At 47.7% G+C, this 24,609-nt stretch overlaps 1 protein-coding gene and 1 non-coding gene across 8 annotated transcripts; both read left to right on the top strand.

Moving 5' to 3' along the window:
• Nucleotides 1-1,762: 1,762 nt before the first annotated feature.
• Nucleotides 1,763-24,251, top strand: CHD4 (chromodomain helicase DNA binding protein 4). Of its 7 annotated transcripts, none has more exons than XM_033051768.1 (40): nt 1,763-1,837; nt 2,680-2,841; nt 4,776-4,903; nt 5,088-5,279; nt 5,596-5,714; nt 6,131-6,372; nt 6,457-6,584; nt 6,714-6,849; nt 7,277-7,458; nt 7,582-7,821; nt 8,558-8,761; nt 8,844-9,049; nt 9,282-9,413; nt 9,719-9,815; nt 10,203-10,394; nt 10,482-10,682; nt 11,607-11,744; nt 14,798-14,919; nt 15,031-15,204; nt 15,513-15,654; nt 16,005-16,136; nt 16,249-16,366; nt 16,579-16,703; nt 16,980-17,217; nt 17,389-17,561; nt 18,452-18,632; nt 18,709-18,819; nt 18,987-19,075; nt 19,157-19,290; nt 19,776-19,920; nt 20,109-20,274; nt 20,636-20,745; nt 20,983-21,118; nt 21,267-21,344; nt 21,460-21,597; nt 21,692-21,800; nt 22,115-22,247; nt 23,082-23,277; nt 23,382-23,557; nt 23,673-24,251. In XM_033051768.1, exons 2-40 carry the CDS (start codon nt 2,745-2,747, stop codon nt 23,688-23,690), a joined length of 5,778 nt encoding a protein of 1,925 aa, XP_032907659.1. In that variant the 5' UTR covers nt 1,763-1,837; nt 2,680-2,744; the 3' UTR covers nt 23,691-24,251. The 7 variants fall into 7 exon arrangements, with proteins under 7 accessions (XP_032907659.1, XP_032907665.1, XP_032907664.1 ...); XM_033051774.1 differs by having other exon boundaries at nt 1,765-1,837; nt 18,733-18,819; nt 18,990-19,075; XM_033051773.1 differs by having other exon boundaries at nt 1,765-1,837; nt 18,733-18,819; nt 20,986-21,118.
• On the top strand, nt 20,302-20,440 carry LOC116993251. The gene has a single exon (XR_004417241.1).
• Nucleotides 24,252-24,609: the final 358 nt, after the last annotated feature.

Below are 24,609 nucleotides of genomic sequence, written 5' to 3'. Positions count from 1 at the left end.
GCAGTGTGTAAACAGCCAATCCTCCACTTGTGTTGCGGCATGTTTTACTGTGGCAGGATGAAATGTGCACATGCACCAGCAGGTGTGGGACAGGGGAGGCAAGGAGCGCAGTTGGTGACACCCATACATTTACTGGGAGAGACGGACAGGATTGCGCCTCTTTGTTGAGATTAATAGTGTTATGAAAATGCTCAATGGAGGATAAGGCAGCATTATGGGATGTGATTTTGTTTAATGGGAAATTAATGACACAGTTGCATGTGCATAATTGGAGTATACTTATACCTACAGACTGTTCCCGTCTGTGTAAATCGATGTTGAGTTTCCTGGTGGAGGCTGCAGCAAGGGAGCAAGGTTCTGGGTGACAGGGAGGAATGGACTATGTGGACATGCCATGGATCACAGAATCACAGAATCAGTCAGGTTGGAAAAGACCTCTGAGATCATCAAATCCAACCTTTGACTGAACACCACCATGGCAACTAGACCATGGCACTGAGTGCCACATCCAGCTTCCTTAAACAACTCCAGAGATGGTGACTCCACCATTTACCTGTCTAATTCCAATGTCTGATCACTCTTTCCGTGAAGAAATTCTTCCTGAGGTCCAACCTAAGCCTCTCTTGGCACCGCTTGAGACTGTCCTGTCGCTAGTTGCCTGGGAGAATGAATGCGTATCCTGGGGTAGTAAGTTCTGCAGGTACCAGCAGCCAGGAAGCCCCGAGGTGCAGGGGAGGCACCAAAGTCACTGCGGGCTCCCCACACACAGGCTGGCAGTGGCAGCGACCGCGCCGGGCATGGATAGCCTTGGAGGGGTCCTACTGTCCCGAGTGGGGAGCGTGCGGGATGGGGCACGGCAGGACGGGTCAAGGAAGCGAGCCGGGCGCTCAACCCCGAGGTCGCGGACGGTCGGCGGTGGGAGGGCGGTGCCCGGAGCCTGTGCCCGGGGCCGGTGCCAGCGCGCAGGAGGGCGGGAGGTGCGCGGAGGCCACGCAGTGCTAGGGGTCGGGCCCGTGCCCCGGGCCGGAGCCGATGCGGGCCCCGCGCCCCCGAGCAGGGCGGAGGGGGGCGGCGGCGAAACCCTGCGGGTGCGGGGCGGGCGGCCGCGAGTATTATGGGATGCCGGGCTGGACGGTGGCTCCCGGCGACTATTATGGGATGCCAGCCTGGGCGCGAAGTGGGGGGGGGGGAAGGTGTGACTATTATGGGATGTGCACGCTCGGGGTGTGACTATTATGGGATGTTCCAGGGGGGGTCCTCACAGTGCGCCCTCCTCTCCCCACTGCGCTCTCCCCGCGGGAGGGGGACGTGCCTATTATGGGATGGCAGCCCAGGAAGGCGCGGGGGGGCGCCCTGCCCGGGCGCGCGGGGTCCCCCGCGGGGCAGGAGGGGGGGGTTTCGGGGTCAGTATTATGGGATGTTTCTTGGTGGGGGTCAGTATTATGGGATGCCGGAGCGAAGGGGTGCGCGCGTGAGGGAGTATTATGGGATGTTTCTCGGGGTGAAGGTGCGGGGGGGGACAGTATTATGGGATGTTACCGGCGGGAGGGGTGGTTATTATTATGGGATGCCGGGCCGGGCAGTGAGTGGGAAGTTCTGAAGGGAGGGTGAGTATTATGGGATGTTGCGGAGGGGGGGGGAAGGGGGTGTGTGTTTGCCCGGGAGATGGGGGCGGGGCCTGTTGTCGGGGTCCCGGGGCATATTATGGGATGTAGGCGGGAGAGGGCGGGGCTTAGCCGGGGGTTTTTTTTTCCCCTTTAAGAGGCGGTGCCGCGGCCGGAGCCATTTTCCCTTCAGCGGCGGCAGCGGCGAGAGAGGAGCCGGGGTCAGGAGCCGGGTGAGGAGCTGGGAGGGAACGAGGGTGGGCAAGGCCATCTGCCGCCTAGCCGGGGCGTCCGGGCCAGCAGACGTGTCTCTCCGCCGGCTGCCCCGTCGGCTCCGGCCGCAGCTCCTCCGGGGACGCGCCGTCCCCCTGCCCGGGTGGCCGTAGGACAGGTCTGGCCTCTCTTCTCCCGCCCTACAACCGCCTTGCCGGTGCCCGCAGCCCAGGCCTGCGCCGGCCCCCGGGGAACGGCGGCCCCTCGCCGCACGCCCGCCGGACTTCCCCGGCCCCGCCCCGCGCCCCCGCCCGGGAGACGGTGCCCCCCGCCCCCGCCCTGCGCCGCGCAGCCCCGCTCCGGGCGGGGGCGGCTGAGCGGGGCTGCCGAGCCCGCCCGGCCTTTTGTGTGCGGCCGGGCAGGGGCAGTGCTGGCGCTGCAGTGCCAGCCCGGGGCGGGTTGGGACTGCTGGCCAGGGCACCGCGCTGACAGCCACCCCACTCGCTCCAGGGCTCCCTTGGAAGCCCGGCTACCTTGCTTTCCCTGCTACCTTCTCCCGGCCCAAGGCAAAAAAAACCGAGGGCACCCGGCTGCAGAGGACGAGAGAGTTTTCCTATAGGATAGCTGTTTCGGCCTCCTCAGTAGAGATGAGTTGCTGATTCAGTTTAATATCTAGTGTTTTCGGAGCTTATTTTATCACAACTCTAAATTGATACTTGCTGCCACTGTTTCTATTATCCAGCGGCTCCAAAGCCAGTAAAGTTGCTGTCTAAGCTTTCTCACAGATCCTCTTAGTAGCACTATTGCTTGGGAAAACGAAGTTCAGATTCGCTGTAACTTTCTCTGTTTCTTTTCAATGAAGTGCTGGCTAGACTGGCAAGAAGACGACAATCTGTGTAAGCCCAGGCCTCCCCCAGTGTGGAGGACATGGCTTCGGGCGTTGGGTCTCCATCACCATGCTCAGGGGGCAGTGATGATGATGAGATGGAGATCTTGTTGAACAACGCTATTCCCCAGCATCCAGGTATGCCGAGCCTGCAGGGCATGCATGTGGAGTGGGGATAATGTTGCTCTCAAGCTGAATATGTGAAATGCATGATGTGTTGAGGAATGTAATTTTTTTTTCTTTGCTGCAAGTCATGTGCATGTTTTTGATATCTGAGTCCCAGGGTTACTTGAAGTGAGAGGCTCACAGCTTTGTGTCAGCTGGAGCTGACTTTGTTCCTAGCCATTGCAGGTTGTCAGGGCCTCTGCTTGGAGGAGGTGTAGAGGGTGGAGGCAGTGTCCAATTCTGACAGGGTATTAAAATGCTTGCGAGTTTCAATTTTCATGAATGGGGAGGGGGAAGAGGTGATAGTATTTGAAAGGGCAGGTTACTTGCTTTCATCTGGGAACTCAGACCAGCTGACATCCAGAGAAAACTGCCCTGGGCTGTTGCATGACCCACTTTCCTTCATCACCACACCCAATTATTGAGGTTTCTTGTGGTTCTTGCTCTGTGCTGCTTGCTCACCTTTGTTTTTTTTTCAGTCCTTGTATCTTGCTTTTTGCCTTGTATTTGCATCCTCATCATCAACATGAGGCTTGAGTTAGAGCCCTAGGAATTTGTCTGGTTTGCTTTTTTTTTGTTGCTGCTGCTGTTGATGACCTGCTCTGTGGACATGCATTTGGATTCTTCACTTCCTTGTGAAAAAGGAGTGATGTATGTAGTCAATTGTAGGACAAGTGCAGGATTTCCTACTAACTCATACTGGAGTGTTGTAGTGTCATATAGGAGAAATGTAACTGGAGAAGGGAAGATGGTGTTGTGGAGTTTTGTTCCAGATTTTCGTTTGTTTGACATTTTTTCCTTAAACCTTGTCTCTGGAGTTTTCTGGCACCTCTGAGATCTTGGGCAGAATGGGACTATCAATAATGAAAATCTTTATGAAAAAAACCTGGTAAAATCACATAATTGAGAGGTTTAGGTGATACTTTGAAAAGGGTGGGTTATTAGAGGCTCTGAATCAGAACTTGGGGGAGAAGATGCGTGATCCTTGAAGGACCTGGTGTTGCAGAACCGTGGGAGCAGAGACATCCATTGGTTGGGAATGTGGCAGGGGCCAGACACGGGACTCCAGGTTCTGAGACTCTGTCTCTGCTATTTCAACCTCGGCTGCGGCAGCTCCTCTGACCTGTGGCTTCCTCCATCCTGCCCAGCTCGGGTGGTCAGGAGGCCATTTTCCCTTGAAGGGAGAAGGAGTGACTCTGGCTGTGTGCAGTGGGCGGGGCGGCAGGGGAGGGCGGGTGGCCGCGCTGCTCCTGCAGCTTGCCACAAGGAGAAGGAAGGGCTGTCTGGCTGCCCCTGCCCCTCGGGCCAAGGGCAACCAGGGAACGGGGGCACACAGATGGAGGTGTGTATTGGTGCTGGGGAACTGGCGTGTGTTCTGGCCACACAGTCAGCTTGCTAGCTGCTGGGGCTGGGGGAAGGTTCTGTCTAATCTGGATCAGAATAGAGTTGCTGAGTAACAACTTTCCTATGGAGGAAGAAAAGTAGCGGCTTACTGGCTTGTATTTTGCATGCAGCTGTAGGATATTCTATACTGCTAAAGAAGCTAGATGGTTTCTTTCCTGGAGATCTATGGACTAAAACAGTATCCTACTCAGATTGTCAAATGTATTTGCTGTTTTGCCCCCTTTAGATGGCATCTGTTTTATGCTCTTCTTGTTGGGTTATGGCAAACTTCTTGTCCCCAAATTCTGAGTGCATTTCTGCTTGGAGAAGCAAGTGTGGAAATTGGTGTTGGGAGGGGGTAAACCATGTTCGGTGGTATCTGTTGTGAACAATAATAGTTGTAACCACCTCTGTTTGTAAGAGTGTAGCAAGAAGCAGACAAGTTAATCTCTATGAAGGGAGGCTGGCTGTACTATTATGTGCAGATGGGGGTTGAATGAGATATGTTACCTCTTCACATCTAGAACCTGAAGAAGAGCCAGAAGAAGAGCTTCTGTCAGAGGCTGACACTCCCAAAATCAAGAAGAAGAAGAAGCCCAAGAAACTGAAGGAACCCAAAATGCCCAAGCTCAGCAAGCGTCAGAAGAAGGAGGTAAGAAAAAGAATGCCTAAGGTCACACTCCAAAATATGAATATGTAGGATGAGGGTGCTTACTGCTGTTGTTGGCCAATAGCAGCAATCTTTTGAATGAATCCTATAGAGCTTGGGGAGAGAGTGGAGTTTAGTGTTTATCCAGGGTATTTTCTCATGCCCTGATCTCTCCCTCCATTCCCAGCTGGGGGACAGCTCTGGTGAGGGGAATGAGTTTGTGGAGGAAGAAGAAGAGGTTCTGCGCTCTGACAGTGAGGGCAGTGATTACACCCCTGGAAAGAAAAAAAAGAAGAAATTAGGACCCAAGAAGGAAAAGAAAAACAAAACCAAGCGCAAAGAGGAGGAGGAAGAGGAGGAAGAAGATGATGACTCAAAGGTAACAAGCTACCCTGCTGACTGCCTGCTTCTCATTCCCATATATCTGATTTGGGGGATCATTGTGTGCTCCCTTTGTGATTGCACAGGGAGTTGGGACTGTCTAGTCTTGCCCCTCTTGACTTGCCCTCTCTACTGCTTTAAGCACACATGGTATTTATATTGAATCCAAATACTTTTCCCATTTCCACTGTTCTGCTATTGCCGCTGTGTCCTATGTTAGTGATAAGTGGATGCAGAGGAAAAAAATTCCCTGGGTCATCTGTGGAATATGTGTGGAAGCTCTGCTCAGAGTTGCCATGATTCTCTTTTCACAGGAACCAAAGTCATCTGCTCAACTCCTGGAAGATTGGGGCATGGAGGATATTGATCACATTTTCACAGAGGAGGATTACCGCACACTCACCAACTACAAAGCTTTCAGCCAGTTTGTCAGGTGAGCTGCAAGCCTACACTTGAAATTACTTGGGAACAAAAAAAGAGATTGGACAAGATTTTGGATTCCTTGATTTTGGAACCTCAGTGCACAGTAGTGTAGTACCCAGAATGAAAACTGAAGCACCAGTAAAATAATTGATCCCCAGCTTTTTTGTTTTTGCTCATTGAGATGATGCAAGTCCTCCCAGTCCCCTTTTTCCTTATTATGCTTATTATGCTAAATTCCATTTATTTTTTCCAAGCCCCCATTTCCATCTTTCACGTAGAGTGAAGTATTAGAATGGGGAGATTAATTGGTTTTTGAGATCAGAGATTAGAAAGGAATGTAGTTTGATAGAGGTGCTGGTGGGGGAGGAATAATCTAGATTTTAGCATGGTTTGGTAACCTTTCCTTCCTTCCTTAACTATAAACAGGCCACTTATCGCAGCCAAGAACCCTAAAATAGCAGTGTCGAAGATGATGATGGTACTGGGAGCCAAATGGAGGGAGTTCAGCACAAACAACCCCTTCAAGGGAAGTTCAGGTGCATCTGTGGCAGCTGCTGCAGCTGCAGCTGTTGCAGTAGTTGAGAGTATGGTGACAAATGTGGATGCTGTCTTGCCGCAGCCCCCTGTAGATGTGCCACTCAGGAAAGCCAAGACAAAGGAGGGCAAAGGTGAGATGAAGAGTCTGGCAGGAGGATAGAACATGAGTGGTGTCAAGGCAGTAGCCCTTTTGACTCTGCCTCCTGTGTTCCCAGGACCCAATGCCAGGCGGAAGCCAAAGGCCAGTCCTCGTATCCCTGATATCAAGAAACCTAAAACAAAGAAGGTGGCACCACTGAAAATCAAACTGGGAGGATTTGGCTCCAAGCGTAAAAGATCATCAGTAAGTGATGCTCCTTTCTTGACCTTGTGAGGAGGAGGAGGTCATGATGTGATAGTAGTGCTGGGGTTTGTATGATTGCTGCTCAGCATGTGTGTCTGAGTAACAAAGCTTTTCTCTTACCTACCTCAGAGTGAAGATGATGATCTGGATGTGGAGTCTGACTTTGATGATGCGAGCATCAACAGCTACTCTGTTTCAGATGGGTCTACAAGCCGTAGTAGCCGCAGTCGCAAAAAACTCAAGGCTGGGAAGAAGAAAAAGAAAGGTATAGATAGTTGCCAACAGTTGAAGATGAGCACACAGCTAAGTGTGTAGAAAGATTAGAGGGATGTCTGTGTGGAGTTTTGATGTCTAACCGCATACTTGAAGGAGAATTGATTGTGAAAGAAGAACCTGATATTATTTTGAATAAGGAAAAGGTTTTCAGAAGTTCTTTCAGGAGTTCTGTTAGGAAAACAGGTGCAGTGCTGAGTTTTCCTGGCCTTAACTGTACCTTCTATTTCATGGATGGAAGGGGGCACAAAGTTTCTGCTCCTGTTTCGAGTTCTTTTCACCCTGTTTACTTATATAGAGTAAGAGTTTTGTGTTCTGGATCTCTAGATGGCTATGGAAGCTGTTGGGAGAATACTCTCCCTGGCTGTAGGAAACCTGTGTCTGTGGCTTGTACTACAGTAACTCATCACCCCCTGCAGGTGAGGAGGACTCCACAGTGGCTGTGGATGGCTATGAGACTGATCATCAGGACTACTGTGAGGTGTGCCAGCAGGGAGGAGAAATTATATTGTGTGATACCTGCCCTCGTGCCTACCACATGGTTTGCTTGGACCCAGATATGGAGAAAGCTCCAGAGGGCAAATGGAGCTGCCCACACTGTGTGAGTATTGGATTCACCAAATGGTGCAAAAGATCATGTATGAGGGGTCATGTCAAGAGACTTAGGGCTATTTCTGTAGTAGTGAAATAATCACTTTGTTTTTCTGATTTCCCTTTCCCATAGGAAAAAGAGGGAATTCAGTGGGAAGCGAAGGAGGATAACTCTGAAGGTGAGGAAATACTGGAGGATGTAGTGGGGGATGCTGAGGAAGAGGATGACCACCATATGGAGTTCTGTAGAGTCTGCAAGGATGGAGGAGAGTTGCTGTGCTGTGATGCCTGTCCTTCCTCCTATCACATCCACTGTCTGAATCCCCCACTGCCTGAGATTCCCAATGGAGAATGGCTGTGTCCTCGCTGCACTGTGAGTTTCTGCTAGTACCATTCTACTATTGCTGCAAGAAGTGATTGATTTAATTCCTTTGGATCACCATGTGGAAATACATGGTTCTTTAAGGACCGTCTCCTCATAACTTTTGTCATAAAGCTCAAAGGCCTGACTTTTTGTAGCTGTATTGTGCCTTGATTGATAGCTTTCTCCAGACAGTGGGAAGAACCAGGCTACAGCCTTTGGGTCTCATGAGATTTGTCTATATGCGGGGTAGTTGGGCAGTTTTTGGTCCAGCATGCCAAGGATCGCTTTTTTGGGCTCCTGTATGTTTGTAAAAGCAGGAGAATAAATGCAAGCGAATTCAGTGCTTAGAGTAATTTAAACTGATGCTGAGACAAACTGGTTTTGCACTGTTGTAAGATTTGTAATGCTAAGACCTTTCTTAGTAGATGGTTAGGAGAAATACCATGCTTTTCCAGAAAGTTCTTGAAACAGGTAGTATAAATGGTGTTAATTGCTTTCATTAGGTGATAAAAACCTAAAGGTGATGGACAAAAAAAAGCTGCTTATGTTGGGCCCTTAGTTCTACAGCAAAATAATTTTTGCACAAACTTTCAATGAAGTTGTACTTGGGCAGACTACTGGGCTTGTCAAACCTAGCAAATTCTATCTGCGTAGTGAAACCATATAAGTGACTGTTTCTGCTCTTCAGTACTTCCTTGTTAGAGTGCATACACAGTGATACATAAAGCTCTTTCTAAATTCCCAGTGCCCAGCTTTGAAAGGAAAGGTGCAGAAGATCTTGATCTGGAAATGGGGTCAGCCCCCAGTTGGGCCTGCACCACCACGTCCTCCTGATGCAGACCCTAATGCTCCACCCCCGAAGCCTCTGGAGGGTCGACCTGAAAGGCAGTTCTTTGTCAAATGGCAGGGCATGTCCTACTGGCACTGCTCCTGGGTGTCAGAGTTGCAGGTGAGTGGGGGAACCTAACCATGGCATAAGGGTGGGCAGTTGAGGCTGAAACACCTACTGACTGCTTGTGTCCTGACTGCAGCTGGAGTTGCACTGCCAGGTGATGTTTCGTAACTACCAACGCAAAAATGATATGGATGAGCCACCCTCGGGAGACTTTGGAGGGGAAGAAGAGAAAAGTCGAAAGAGAAAAAACAAGGACCCCAAATACGCTGAGATGGAGGAGCGTTTCTATCGATACGGGATCAAGCCAGAGTGGATGATGATCCATAGGATCCTTAATCATAGGTAGGGGATGTAACAAAGAGGATTTTCAACAAAGACCTTAAGCAGGGCTAAGGGAGAGGGGATGAGCTAAACTACAGTATGGCTGGGAGAAATAGTGGGGGTTCTTTGTTGGTATGACAGGCATTATTGTTCTGTTTCTGCTGCTTCACTGAGAGTTCTTCCCTTCCATGTGAATGAGTTGGAGGAATACTGCCATTTCACTGTGCTTGAGGCTTACTGGTTTCTTCTGCAGTGTTGATAAGAAGGGGAATGTCCACTATTTGATTAAATGGAGAGACCTACCCTATGACCAGGCATCCTGGGAAAGCGAAGATGTGGATATTCAAGATTATGACCTCTACAAGCAAGCCTACTGGAATCACAGGTAGGAGAAGTATCTAGAGGTTGTTTGCCTTTACCTTCCCTCAAGAGAAAGTACTGCAGTGTGTCAGCCTCTAGCACTGGCTGGATTAATAAATGGAAATGGGCAAGAAGCATCTTCTTGTTGCTGAGTCCTTATGCCTTTGGGCAGGGACCTTGTGCCTCTCTACCACTTCATGAAGCTTCCAGCCCTGTTTTCTTGAGCCTGTTTGAGTTGGGTGATTGCCCTCCTATCCTCTGCAATAGTTTCCTTTCAATCTGTTAATAAAAAGCCATTAAACTTGTGTACTTGGGACCATGTCTGCCTAGGGAGCTGATGCGAGGTGAAGAGGGCAGGCCTGGTAAGAAGTTAAAGAAAGTGAAGATGCGGAAACTGGAAAGGCCCCCTGAGACTCCCACAGTAGATGTAAGTTACTGGGTTTTTTGCTTTGGAGCCATCTGATAGAGCTGCTTATTTCGGGGTGCCTGTAGGTAAATAGCAAACTGAAGAGTGGCCAGCATATGGTTTAGAGCTCTCTCATAGCCCGAAGAATAAATGGCATTAGACAGCCTTCAGACAAGGGTCCACCATGTGCATTGGGTCAGGCTCCCTAGCTCTTGGTGGAAGGGTTTTACAAAAAAATGCCTTCTTCTTGGATGCCTGTGGCTATTTGGAAATTGGATTTGGTGCTAGTCTGGTTGTCATCTGTGAAACCTTATCTCTACTAGTGAATATAAAGGTGGCTAAGAAAGGACTCTTGTCAGTTGTCTAAGTGAGTAAAAGGATTCCAATTCTACCTCCTTTCCACTATAGCCAACAGTAAAGTATGACCGGCAACCGGAGTACCTCGATGTAACAGGGGGGACCTTGCATCCCTACCAACTGGAAGGACTCAACTGGCTGCGCTTCTCTTGGGCTCAGGGCACAGATACAATCTTGGCTGATGAAATGGGTCTGGGAAAGACTGTGCAGACAGCAGTGTTCCTGTATTCCTTATACAAAGAGGTGAGAGCTGGGAGGTAGCTGCCGGGGGAAATTCTGCCTGTATTAGTGATTGCAGTCATCTAATGCTCTTACTGACTTTATTTGTAGGGCCACTCAAAGGGTCCCTTCTTGGTGAGTGCACCACTGTCCACAATCATCAACTGGGAACGAGAATTTGAGATGTGGGCCCCGGATATGTATGTAGTGACCTACGTTGGAGACAAAGACAGCCGGGCCATCATCCGTGAGAATGAGTTCACTTTTGAGGATAATGCCATACGTGGAGGCAAAAAAGCATCCAGAATGAAGGTACAGAACTCTGCTGTAACACAAACCTGAATTGAGATGCACTTGACTGACTTTCAGTGGCTGAGATTCAGATATTCTGCTGACCCTGGGACCTGATTATGCTTGTAGTTCAAGGGGAAATAAGTGCAAATTGATCACAAGTGGGTGTTTAGACTTTTGGTGTAGACTGTTTAAACACTTCCGCTAATCTGAAGCGTTTCAGTACTGGAGAAAGATAGTTGACTAAAGTATCACTTAACCCTAGGCAAGTCCCTCTGTCTTCCCTACTTAACCTGTGAAGTTGTGCATCTTTACGGATCTGAGTTGATGTCAGAATTGTCACTGTGTGTAAAAGACAAATATACAAAAGAAAAGTATGAACTTCTTCATCCTGAGGAATTGGCTGACAGGCCGTAACCCAAACGTATGAGAAACTGCATTTTGTGCCCAGACAGGAAGGAAGAGCCTGACCTAGGTGGCAGCTTTTTGTGGAACTTGAGTCTTCCTAGTAAAACCAAGATGGGAGCTAAAGCATTTTCAATGGCAGAGGCAGATAGATTAATTTCCTTCCTTTGAAATGGGACAGCCTTAAGTACTAATAGTAATTTAAAATTCCATGGTAAACTATTTATCTTTTGCAGTCTTAGCTTTGTGATGAGACACTCTTCTCCAGATCTCAAAATCTCAATTCTCTAAACATGCCTCTACTCACTACTTACTTGTTAAATATCTCTGTTAGAGTATTTGGTATCTGTCCAAAAGTAGCAGGTACTGAGGGGGGTTGAGGATACTTATATATGTGTTGAGAACAATAGGGAATTAAAAGGCTGGTTTGGGCGACATTTTCAAATCTTGATGTGCTGGTGACCAGGGCTTATCAGGATAACTTGATGGAGGAACAATGCTTCCTCTATCCCATTACATGTTCATTCTTTTCCTTTGCAGAAGGAGGCTGCTGTCAAGTTCCATGTGCTTCTCACTTCCTATGAATTGATCACAATTGATATGGCCATACTAGGCTCTATTGACTGGGCCTGTCTCATTGTGGATGAAGCTCACAGACTGAAGAACAATCAGTCTAAGGTACAGAGAAGCATAGGTGGTTTGTGGGCGTGGCATATGTTGCAGGGGACAGCTCTTAGTCATTTGTTCAGTAGTAAATTTGATGTGTTATTAGAAGGAAAAATCAACAGCCTGCATTTGGAGATCAGTCATCATTGGCAACAACTTATACAGATCACTGATATTAAAACAGCTTTCTTTCCAGGTTGTCTGGGTTTGAAAGACAGGTGTCTGCTAAGAAAGGCAGGAGCCTCTCTTGAAATGGAAAATGTGAACTAACCCCCTCCAAATTATTATAACTTTGAAATTAAGGGGCTCTCAGGCATAAATATGGGAATAGGATTAACAGTTTTTTACTAGGAAAAATTAAAGTACAGTAATACAAAAGAAAACAAGCCCAAAACACTGACAGAGTCAGAATACAGCCTGACACCCCGTCAGGCAGAGTGTTGGTAGACGTCTGGTAAAATGCTGGCTGCAATCCTCTTGCAGTGACAGATGTGGTTCAGTAATGATCCTGTAGAAGGGTGCAGTTTTCCTCAGAAGGTCCAGTGGAAAGGTTTGGTTTTCCTCTGGAATCCAGTGGAAAAAGGCTGCCCTGACATTCCCAATCTCAGTTTTTATCTAGGTAGGAAATGTTTGGCTCCTCCCCCTGGGTGGAGCATCTCAAAATGGGATGATGTAATTTTATCAGTAATACAGTGGGAGTCAATGGCCCATTAACAGATGATATCTCCCTGGAGGAAGGATGGGTCATGGAAAAGATAAAGATCACTGCCCCACATGGTTTCAACAGATGGCGGTGCCAAGATGCAGGTGAATAGGCAATTGGTATAGACTGAAAAACAGAAAAACCTGGATGTGGTTGTTGCTGTCTAATACAAAGTGACTTTTCTGAAAGCAGATCACATTCCTGCACCACCTCTATTCTGAAAAGGTTTACCACACTGGGAATAAAACATGCTCCATGAGCAGAATTGTCCTGCTTCCAGATTAGGCTTACTGTCTGCCGTTCATTTGGCTTTGTAGCAGAACTAAATAGGTATTAGAGAAGTTGAAAGTGGGCAGAGGTGTTCAAAAATGCCTAGGTAGGTGCTAAAAGCCATATAGCTGCTTTAGTATGAGGCTGCACCTTATCTAAGCTTGTTTGAATTGAGTAGACTTGACTGTACTTTCTTAATCCAGCCCTTCCCTAGACCTTGTGCCTTAATTCTGGTATTGATTTGTCTGTCTTCAGCTGGACTCTAATGCTCAGTATGCAAAACCCAATTATTTGAAAGCTGGTTTTAGAGGTTCTTGGAGACTGTAAGACAAAATTGCTGCTTGATTTCTTTTTTTGTTTATTTAAATGGCTTTAGTGTTTTGGATCTTGGCATGAGGCATCTTCCTGAGACACCAGAACTGTGCTTGCAGTTCAGTTTCTAGATCTTGTTTTATTGTAGGCACTAAGACTGGATGCCATTCTATGCTTAGCACTAAAACTGTTGGAAGTAGGAATGAATGCTTACTATTAATATTCATTAATTGAAAGAGGATGTAAAGGCTCAAGGTTACACTTTGACACTATGCAGAACCATTAAATCTTTTTCTACAGCAGTTTTCTGTCCTGTAAGAACAGCTTATAGGTGTTTGGCTACAAGATAGATAGGTCAGATGCTTCTTGACAGATTTGGGTTAACTCCTAAAGTTTTGCAAATATAATTAGTAACTTCCACATTTGATTCCAAAATAAGAATATTTTTAACTATAACTACATAGATAAATCCCTGTGGAGGCCACTAGAAGTACAGTAATTTCATGACTATAAAGCGCACCCTTTTGACTAAAATTTTCCCTCGAACCCAGAAGTGTGCCTTATAGTCCAGTGCGCCTTATCTGATGTACAAAGTTGCGAAATTTGCCAAACTGGAAGTGTGAGCTGTGAGCCATGGGGGGAGCCGGCAGTGCCACGGCTGCCGGGTGAAGGCGGACCAGGGGGCCCATGGCTGCTGGGTGAAGGTGGACCAGGGGGCCTGCGGCACCGCCCCTGCCGGGTGGAGGCAGGCCCAGGGGCCCATGGCTGCCGGGTGAAGGTGGGCCCGGTGGCTCACGGCACTGCCCCTGCCGGGTGGAGGCAGGCCTGGGGGCCAATGGCTGCCGGGTTGAGGCGGGGCCTCGGCCAGCAACCGTGCGGGGGGAGCTGGGGGCGGAGCCTCGCTGCAAAAAAAAGTGCACCTTATCTGATCTACAAAGTTGCAAATTTTGCCGACTCCTGGGGGGTGCGCTTTATAGTCCGGTGCGCCTTATGGTCGTGAAATTACTGTACTCTTCTGGTGCAATAACTAAAACATAAGTGATTTGGTTTTTGTTTGCCATCTAGTAAAGCTGCTTTCATTAAGTGTGACCTTGTATCATGCTAAGTGTAAGATAAGCAAAGAAATGGCCAAGCTCATAAATAAATTACTGTTTTACTGTCAATTTGTGCAGGTGAACATGTTATACTTGTGCTCTTCAGTGCAGTACTTTAACTGCTCACTACATCTGTCTGGAATTAATTCATTGTTGTGAAAACCAGTGCAAATTACCTTTAAGACACATTGGCAAACCCTTAGCTCTTTTTCTCCTCTGCTTGTTCAGAGCTCTGGAACACTGCCAGGAGTGATATGAATAGGAAGGGTGACTTAGTTATTTCTAGAATTCTCAAGGCAGAGTAGTTGAAGGAATGTGGAACACTAATATAGCAAGAAAAAATACATAGTATACAGCAGTCTAGAAATTATTTGTGGTCTGAAAGAGATTGTAACTTATAGGAGCAAAGGAAACCTACTATTACCTAATGGCTCAAAGGAATTGCTGCAGTCATGGTGTAGCTATGCAAAACAATGATCCAAATAAGATCAGTCTAGTAATCCTGACTGGAATGTGAGCTACTTGGAACTCTTGTCCAAACAGCTGATGTGATCTAAATTGAACCCTGGATTGCTGTCAACTTTCTATCTAGATTCTTTTTTGTAAGCCTATGACTTAATAAGCCTTTGTTGTATTTGTGTGTGTGTTTTGGTTTATTTTCCCAATTTCTTCTCTGTTCTCTCCAGTTTTTCCGTGTACTGAATGGTTACTCCCTCCAGCACAAGCTGCTGCTTACAGGAACTCCCCTGCAGAACAACCTAGAAGAACTGTTCCACTTGCTGAACTTCCTGACACCCGAGAGATTCCAGTATGTCTTGCGGTGCAAGTCAGCCTTGTCTGTCTTGTCATTCCTTTCCCTTTACTTGCTCTTTTGCTCTTTTTCGTTTGTGCTGTTTGCTGAGTGTCTGTTTCCCTGCAGTAACTTGGAGGGCTTCCTAGAAGAATTTGCAGATATTGCCAAGGAAGATCAGATCAAGAAACTGCATGACATGCTGGGCCCACATATGTTGAGGCGTCTCAAAGCTGATGTTTTCAAGAATATGCCATCTAAGACTGAACTCATTGTCAGAGTGGAACTCAGTCCCATGCAGAAGTGAGTGTGGGGATGAAGAGAGCACCTGCTGCTGAGCTACTGTTTCTCTGCTCTGCAGTTCCAAAGAGGATGTGCTGCAACAGCCTTATCCTTACTCTGCATGGTTTTGTGTACAATGGGCTGCACTAGAGCAGAGGAAGGACTAATCTTGTAGTCTGGTTTAAGGAATAAAGAGATAGTGAGTGCCACTGGCAGAGCTTAAGTAGCTGGCAGGTAATGCCAGAAACTATGCAGAGTTTAGCAAGAAAAGACTAGGTTAGCCATGCTCAAGACAATTGTCTGAGTTTTATTTCTTTTTTTGTTTCCAGGAAATATTACAAATACATTTTGACAAGAAACTTCGAGGCACTGAATGCACGGGGTGGTGGTAACCAAGTCTCATTGCTCAATGTTGTTATGGATCTGAAGAAGTGCTGTAACCACCCCTACCTCTTTCCTGTGGCTGCTATGGTATGTCCAGTCACTTACTCTGTATAAGCAAATTCTCTGCTGGCTGTTATCAGGAAGCCAGTTAGCTTCTTAGGTGGGACATGGAGGAATTCCTGTGTCTCTGTTTTGGCTTCTGTGTGGTTTTTTTTATCCTGTCTTTATTTAGACCCAACATGCTGGAAGGCCATTTCTTATCCAGCACTAATGTTTCATACAGGCAGTGTATGTGGTTGTGATTGTGATATGTGGTTGTGCCGAGCTAAGTGACCAGGTGTGAGCCAGCATTAGCTAGGGACTAGGATGAAGTTACATTCCTTCAAGCTTTTTTTTATCCCTTGCCCCTTATTCTCCCTCTCTCATTTTCTTTTTAGGAAGCTCCAAAAATGCCAAATGGCATGTATGATGGTAGTGCACTTATTCGAGCCTCTGGAAAACTGTTGCTGCTCCAGAAGATGTTAAAGAACCTGAAGGAAGGAGGTCATAGAGTGCTCATATTCTCTCAGGTATATGGAGAAAAACCTTTAGGCCTGGAATACTTTTTCTGAGAAAGAAGTCTGTTGATCTGGTATCCACTTGTCCTTCACTCCTCTGTGGTGGTATTTTTCTGATATGCAGATGACCAAAATGTTGGACCTTCTAGAAGACTTTTTGGAACATGAAGGGTACAAATACGAGCGGATTGACGGAGGAATCACAGGGAACATGCGTCAGGAGGCTATTGATCGCTTCAATGGTATATAGTCTCCTACTCTTTCTCTGAAATGAAAGCTTGCCTTGTGTGTACTTAGTGCTCATCATGGAATTGTTTTGTACCATGTCTTCTGTTGCTTTCTTGGAATCTTAAATTAGTAGCAATTCCCTGTCACGTGATGTGGGTCAGTTACAAATACTTCTTTGAGTACAGCACACTCCCTTGATTACTTTTTTTTTTTTTTTTAATCTAAGCTCCTGGAGCTCAGCAGTTCTGCTTTCTGCTTTCAACTCGAGCTGGGGGTCTTGGTATTAACTTGGCCACAGCAGATACTGTGATTATCTACGATTCAGACTGGAACCCCCACAATGATATCCAGGTGAGCCTGAATGAGATCACTCATTATGGAGTAATCCTGAGAAAGAGGAGAAATTATCAGAAAGAGTGAAGGAGTGTAAGGCTTCCCCTCTAGAAATATGCAAAATTAGAGAAGTGCGGATGGGAAGTGAAATAGTGGAGGGATCTTCTAGGGCACAGCCTTCACTAATGCTAAGAGCCAATGTGAAGGTAGGTGGGAAGCTTCTGGAGGTAGGTGGGGTATACCACACTACTGCTTGTACAGCTCTAGATTGTTCTGAGCACATCTCTTTTCTAGGCCTTCAGCCGTGCACACAGAATTGGACAGAACAAGAAAGTGATGATATACCGCTTTGTGACAAGGGCCTCAGTGGAGGAGCGTATCACTCAGGTGGCCAAGAAGAAGATGATGCTAACTCATCTGGTAGTGAGACCAGGGTTGGGCTCCAAAACAGGCTCCATGTCCAAACAGGAGCTTGATGACATTCTCAAATTTGGCACTGAAGAGCTCTTCAAGGATGAGGCTACTGAGGGGGGTGAGTGCTTGAGAGTAGAACTGAAGGGGGTGGGTAGATCTGGCTCCTTATTTAGTTGAGAGACTGCAGACACAGTGCAAATTATAGCTCTGCAAAGAGGGTCTAGGGTGGCATTCCCTTTTGTAGTCCATTGAGATCCATACAGCAACGGTGCCTGTACTCTTTCTTCAGGGGATAACAAAGAAGGTGAGGACAGTAGTGTCATCCACTATGATGACAAAGCAATTGAGCGTCTGTTGGATCGGAACCAGGATGAAACAGAAGATACAGAACTTCAGGGCATGAATGAATATCTCAGTTCCTTCAAGGTGGCCCAGTATGTTGTTCGTGAGGAGGAGATGGGGGTGAGTATGAGGTGGATGTGAGCTAATATGTTCTCCTGAGTGATGGAGGATCAATTACAGTAATTTCACGAATACAAGCTGCACTGAGTATAAGCCGCATTGCCAGGTGTTGGCAAACATTTCGTTTTTTGTCCATAAATAAGCTGCACCTGAGTATAAGCCGCTCTGTCGTTGGCAGGGAGGACCCGGGTGCAACAAAGTTGCCAAATAGTAACAGAATTGTGGCAGGACGGGGTTTACTGGCTCGGCTCGGGGCTGCCGACAGGGCTGGGTGGCCCAGCTCGGTGGGGCCGCTCGGGGCCGGCCGCCGCTGCCTCTGGGCTCGCTCGCCCCGGCCCAGCGGTGCCCTGTGGTGGCAGGAGGGGCACAGAGCCCGCCAGCACCCGCAGCGGTGGTGGGAGGTGGGGATGGAGCCACCCGGCTCCTGCGGCAGCACGCAGGGATGGGAGCCCCCTACTCCCCCCGAGCCGTGGGGCCAGCAGGAGAGAGCCCCTGCCTCCCCCCGAGCCACGCAGCCAGCAGGAGGGAGCTGCCCCGCCTTCCCCACCCCCTGTGCTGCCTGCATGGAGCAGCTCCACCCACCGCGCAACAGAATAACCAATTTGTAACAACTGCGTAAATGCAGAGTTTTACTGGCAGGTGCTCGACTTGGCAGTTTGCACTCCCGAGGTTGAAAATGTCAGAAAATTATTCACGTATTGGCCACTCCTGAGTATAAGCTGCATTTCCGGTGTGGGAGCAAAATTTTGGTCAAAACGGTGCGGCTTGTAGTCGTGAAATTACTGTAAGTTAATTGAGCTCTGAAGCTTTTAAGGCCAAGCAAGCATATATCTGTTATGACAGGCTGGGACTTGGAGCATAGAGCTCTAAATTTGTTACCTCTCTGGCAGGAGGAAGAGGAGGTTGAACGGGAAATTATTAAGCAGGAGGAATCAGTGGATCCTGATTACTGGGAGAAACTGCTTCGTCACCATTATGAGCAACAACAGGAGGATCTGGCCAGGAATCTGGGCAAGGGCAAACGTATTCGCAAGCAAGTTAACTACAATGATGGCTCACAGGAGGATAGAGGTACAAATCCACAGGAACCTGAGGGAAAAACAGATGCAAGTATATGTTGTTGGGAAGTAACAGAGTAGTGTCTCAGGCTCACGTGCTGTTTTTCTTTCAGACTGGCAGGATGACCAGTCAGATAATCAGTCAGACTACTCAGTTGCTTCTGAAGAAGGAGATGAGGACTTTGATGAGAGGTCTGAAGGTAAGTTCTACTGGAGCCAGAGTTCCTGGATTACTTTGAGTGCGGAAGATTTATATTACTTTGATTTGGGAGATTTATACGTTTTGTGGTGCTCTCCTGCTGGGGCAATATTTGCTCAACAATATCCTGTGCATTGTCTCTTTACTTAGCTGCATTTCTTTCTTCAGCAGCTCGTCGGCCTAGCCGCAAGGGCCTGAGAAACGATAAGGATAAGCCTCTGCCTCCCTTACTGGCCCGTGTGGGAGGGAACATCGAGGTAAGTTGTACCAGGGAAGGCATTTGCATCCCAACTGCTTCTGTATTCTTCTCGCTGTATCTGTCTCCTCCTTCATTCTAGGTGTTGGGTTTCAATGCTCGCCAGCGGAAAGCCTTCCTCAATGCTATCATGCGCTATGGAATGCCACCTCAGGATGCCTTCACCACTCAGTGGCTTGTTCGAGACCTCCGTGGCAAGTCAGAGAAAGAATTCAAGTGAGTCTGCATTAGGCAGGAATGGAATACTGACAGCAGCTAGTCCTTTGGGGGAAGAATGAGACTTGGGCCTTTTCTTGGAGACTACGTTTCCTTAATGTATTGGTTGATTCTTTGTGGGAGAAGGAAGTATAAGCTGGAGTTGTTGCTAACTTTATTACTTGGACCTGACTCTTCAGTCACCAAAAGCAAATGCTTTTATAAGAATAGCATGGCCCTACAGGCATGTAATGAATACTCTTCCAGAGTCTTTCTTGGGTTTATGATTGTTTCTCCTCAAGACTGTTGAGCTAGCTGTGTGTCCTCTACGTATGTAATGATTCTGTTAGGAAATTCTCCCTTGAAGGACCCTGGAACCCCAGAACTTCTTACTATGAGTTAAGAGTCTTGGGGTAATTTCCCTGATGTGCTGAAAGGGGTCTAACAGTGCATGTCTCCAGATAGTGCAATTTACAGGCTAATTGCTTGTCTCTCAATTGCTGCAGGGCCTATGTCTCGCTGTTCATGCGCCATTTATGTGAACCTGGAGCTGATGGTGCAGAGACCTTTGCAGATGGGGTCCCACGGGAAGGTCTTTCTCGACAGCACGTCCTTACTCGCATTGGGGTCATGTCACTTATACGCAAAAAGGTAGGTGCTTAGCAGAGCAATGTGGCCTTTGCTGGCCGTACAGCTGTAGTCACTGGGGTCTCAAGTTCAAGAGTTGCCTCTCCTTTCACACCTACTTTTGTGGTGTGCTCAGTGGTCTGCCTCTGTAGGTGTAGGATGAGTTTTGTGTGACTCCTCCAGTGATACGTCTTTGTCTTCCTCTTGTGCAGGTGCAGGAATTTGAGCATGTGAACGGCCGTTGGAGTATGCCAGAACTGGCAGAGATAGAGGAGAACAAGAAACTTTCACAGCCCAGCTCACCCTCTCCCAAAACTCCAACTCCTTCAACACCAGGGGATACACAACCAAATACACCTGCCCCTGTTCCTCCACCTGGTGAGGGCTCCCCTCTCGTACAACCCTGCGTCCTGACCTTATCCTGGCTGTTCCCCTCACCAGAACTGTGGTGGTGGGGTCTAGGGGTGGACGCAGATCAGCTTACTCTCGTGTTAGGAGGGCTGTCAAAGACATGTGCAAGCCCTTAAAGGCAAGAGAGGACACTGGTTTTCCTGGGATGAACTGACATCAGCGAGAAACCCAGCATTTGTAGTGGGCAGGAAAAGGAGGGTCAAGTTTGTTTCATTTTGATGGCCTGGTCTCTGGGAGCAAAGGGAAAGTGGGCTTGGTAACAGGGAAGACCTTACTGATTTGCTTCTCTTTTTGTCTGCTGTGCTGCTCTGGTGTGGGGAATACATAGAAGACGGAGTAAAAGTAGAAGAAGGAGCTAGTGCTAAGGAGCAAGGAGAGCCATCTGAACCAGAGAAGGAGCTCAGTGCCTCTGCTACTGAAACAGAGGCCCCTATGGAGGTGAGTTTTGGCTTTTTCGCCTTGTAATTTCTCTTGTGAATTTCTCTACTTCTGCCTCCTCTTCATTTTAGCTGAAGCAGAGATGAGTTTTGAGATTGATACTTGAAGATAACTCTCTGGTCTTCAGAATTGGCCTCACAAAAAAAGTTTCATGTGTCTCTGCTTTTCAAATGACTGTGATTGTGTTCTGCTGTCATGCGCTATTGTACTTTGTGTCTCACTGGTTGCTGTCCTCAGCAGTGTGCTCAGCCTGTGGAGACACTGCCCCAGGAAGCAAAATCCCCAGTGAACTCCACAGAAGCGGATGAAAAAAAAGTAGAGGAAACTGAAGTGAAGGAAAGGCCAGATGAACCAATGGAAGTAGAAAGCAAAGGTACAAAGCCCTTCATCCTAAAGAAATAGGCTTGGCTGTAGAAAATCGGTGGGAAGTTACAGAGCAGTATTGGGTTTCACTGGTTGAAGAGCAAAACTGTGGACTTGCTATGTTCCTGTGCATCTCACATTCCCCTTCTTTCCTGCAGCTGATGTGGAGAAAGTGGAAGACAGAGCAGCTCCTGAAAATCCTTCTGACCCTCCTATAATTACTCTGGATGAGAAAGGTGAGGCATGATGACTCCCTTCTTTTCCTTAACCCTTCTTCTGCAAGGATTCCTTGTGAGTCCAACTCGTTGTGGTATCTGCCACATTTGTTTTAATGACTTCCTGTGTGTACAGATGAGAAAAAGGACGATGATAAGAGAGATGTAGTGATGCTGCAGAATGGAGAGATGCTGAAGGAGTCAGTAGATGAAAGGCACAAGAAGGCAGTAAAGCAGCGCTTCATGTTCAACATAGCAGATGGTGGATTCACTGGTATAAAATCTTTATCTGCTTGAACTTGTTTATAAGCCCCTGCTTACGTTTGTGAAATAACTTCCAACCATTCTGGTGTCTCTTGCCTTTCCAGAACTACACTCCCTCTGGCAGAATGAAGAGCGGGCTGCAACTGTCACCAAGAAGACCTATGAAATCTGGCATCGGCGTCACGACTACTGGCTCCTAGCTGGGATTATCAAGTATCCTTGCCATGACAGATGCATTCTCCCACCTTGTACATAATTACGGTGAAAGTGACCATTATGGATATTACTGGAGTAGGTTAAGTGAGCAAGTGCTTTATCTTCACAAGAGTGAAAGTGATGGTGGGAGGGGGAGCTTCCTGCAGCATAGTTAAGACTTAGCAGGATATAGTTGTCATTCCTCTTCCTTGGCTCCTGTTTGTCCCCTCTCTGTACCTCCTTTCCCCACTCCCTCTGGAGAACAGTTCTGCCTGGGCTGTGTATTCCCTCGTTTTCACTGCCTTTGTTTGCCTGAGCTCATCCCATCTCAGTCATGGCTATGCCCGTTGGCAGGATATTCAGAATGATCCACGTTACGCCATCCTCAATGAACCCTTCAAGGGTGAGATGAACAGGGGTAACTTCCTGGAAATAAAAAATAAGTTCTTAGCAAGGAGATTTAAGGTAAGGATTTCTCTTTACTGTGATAACTGCCTGTATCTCTTAAGAAAAAGTTACTGCATTTCTGAGTTTCCACCAAAAAAGTGAAAGATTTATACAGTGCCTTTTGTTTTAGGGGCAATATAAAAAAGCAGTATATCTCAGGATCATGCAGTTGCTCCACAATAGCAGCTCCCTTTTTTCTGGAATCGGTATTGGGGAGCTTGGTTCAGTGCTGTCTATTCAAATGTTTATTGAACAACTGGAAAGCAAGATGTTTAAGGTTCAAGTGGCTGTTTCCATCACAGCTTCTGCTACAATCCACTCTGTGTGCCTGAACAGAACTCTGGGTTGCTGAAAGGGCTGCCTTCAGTCTCTATTTCATCCTCTTTAGGAGTGGGAGTATCTTAGTAGCTTAGTTGTGGGAGTAGTTTAAGATCAAGTAAAAGCCATGTAGGTCTCAGTCTTGGGGCAAAACATGGATTGACTAAAGACTGAATGGTAAGTTCTGCACTGACAGGATTCTCCAAATGCTTACAAGATTTTATGCTCTATCTGTAATCTCTGTCCTGTTTGCTTCATAAAGCATGTGTTTAAAGAATTGAGAGGAATGAAAATACTAGAGGAGTTGTTGTAGTCTATCAAACAGTGTGCCCTGGTTTTCTTGTGTATCTGACTGCTTCATGAAGCCCTTATTGTTTTGGGCTACTCAGTAAAACTGGCTGGTGAAAGGAGATTTAGCTACACAATCTCACTTTATGAGATGGTGGGGAATTGGATTAGGAGGGAGACTGGGTGTGCAAACAAGGCTTCCTCTCAGGCAGCTGCTGAAAGACTCATTCCTGCACCACCTTGTAGCTCCTGGAGCAAGCGCTGGTGATCGAGGAACAGTTGCGGCGAGCTGCCTATCTGAACATGTCAGAAGACCCATCTCACCCATCCATGGCTCTGAACACACGTTTTGCAGAGGTAGAATGCCTGGCTGAGAGCCACCAGCACCTATCCAAGGAGTCAATGGCTGGGAATAAACCAGCCAATGCTGTGCTGCACAAAGGTAATGCAGTGTGTTAAACAAGGGTGGTGGGATAGGTGTTCAGCAGTGCTGTCCCCTCTGGGGTGTCCCTCTCCCGTCCGAACAGATGTCCCTTTCTCTTGTAGTTCTGAAGCAGCTGGAGGAGCTTCTGAGTGACATGAAGGCAGATGTGACTCGTCTGCCTGCCACGATTGCCCGCATCCCACCTGTGGCAGTGCGCCTTCAGATGTCGGAGCGCAACATCCTCAGCCGCCTGGCCAACCGCAGTAGTGAGCCGCCACCGCCACCCCCTCCCCAGCAAGTATGTACCCTCTCTGGTTAGTAAGGGAGTTATGGGGGGAGGGGGGCCTCTGTGGGCCAGGCTGGACTCTGGTGACCAACCCATGAGTCTCAAGTCCTCCTCTCTCGCCCTACAGGTGGCCCAGCAGCAGTGAGTTCCTGGCCCAGTGCTGTTGACCTTTCGGCCAAGCTGAAGTGACCCTGCCCCCCTCTAGCTCACCCCTTCACACTTCAACCCCTCTGCCTGACATTCCTGACTGGGTGCTGTTTCCCTCCATGGAAGCTGCTGCTCAGGTCTCTGGAAGGGGAAGAAACTCCTTCCTCTGCAGCCAGCCCGTTGGAGCAAGGAGTGTGTTTAGGAGAGAGGGGGATGGATGTATGATGGACTCTGTATATAGTGACTGGAGGCCCCAGCGCCATGTCTGTTACATGGAGAACCTGGCTGCATTGCTCATTGCCTCCGCCTGGAATTCCAGTTTTCGTTCTTAATTTTATTTTGAGAGTTTGTTTACTGAGACAAATGTGCAGGCAAGACCAAGCAAAAGCCAGGACAGAGACAAAGCTACCTCCATCAAAATCCTTTTTAATACAAAAACTGACCGGACTTGTCAACTAATAAGCAGCTTGAAGACAAAAGCAAACAACAATGAAAAAAAACAACAAAAAACAGAGCAAAACGTTGATAAAATTGAAAAATAAAGTTTCCTTGTATTTTATTTTGTTGTCTCTATTATCCTGAGTCTATTGGGGTAAGTATGTGATCTCAACACTAAAAGAGGTATTTGTGTCTTTTTGCTGTATTAGAGCAGCTTTTGGGGTATCCTAGACCTCTGAGGAGGGTAGGGTAGTAGATGCTATACCCTGATAGTGTTTAAGGCCTTGAATGTGGTCTCAGGCATGGATGTTGGAATAGATGATCTTTGCCCCTACCTCGACAGTCTCTTGATTCTGTAACTTCTTTCCCCCTTGCCTTGGCCCCACGCCTTTCTTTGCTGCCTGCCTTGGGCTGTTTACCCCCTGCCCCGGCTGTAGAAGCCGCCTGTGCGTGGCTGCGGCAGGAGCCCCGCGCCCAGG

The sequence above is a fragment of the Catharus ustulatus genome, chromosome 2 (genome assembly GCF_009819885.2).
Source record: "Catharus ustulatus isolate bCatUst1 chromosome 2, bCatUst1.pri.v2, whole genome shotgun sequence".
Classification (NCBI taxonomy): Eukaryota; Metazoa; Chordata; class Aves; order Passeriformes; family Turdidae; genus Catharus; species Catharus ustulatus.
The sequence above is the reverse complement of the archived record's forward strand: the minus strand, read 5'-3'. Positions and strand labels throughout refer to the sequence as shown.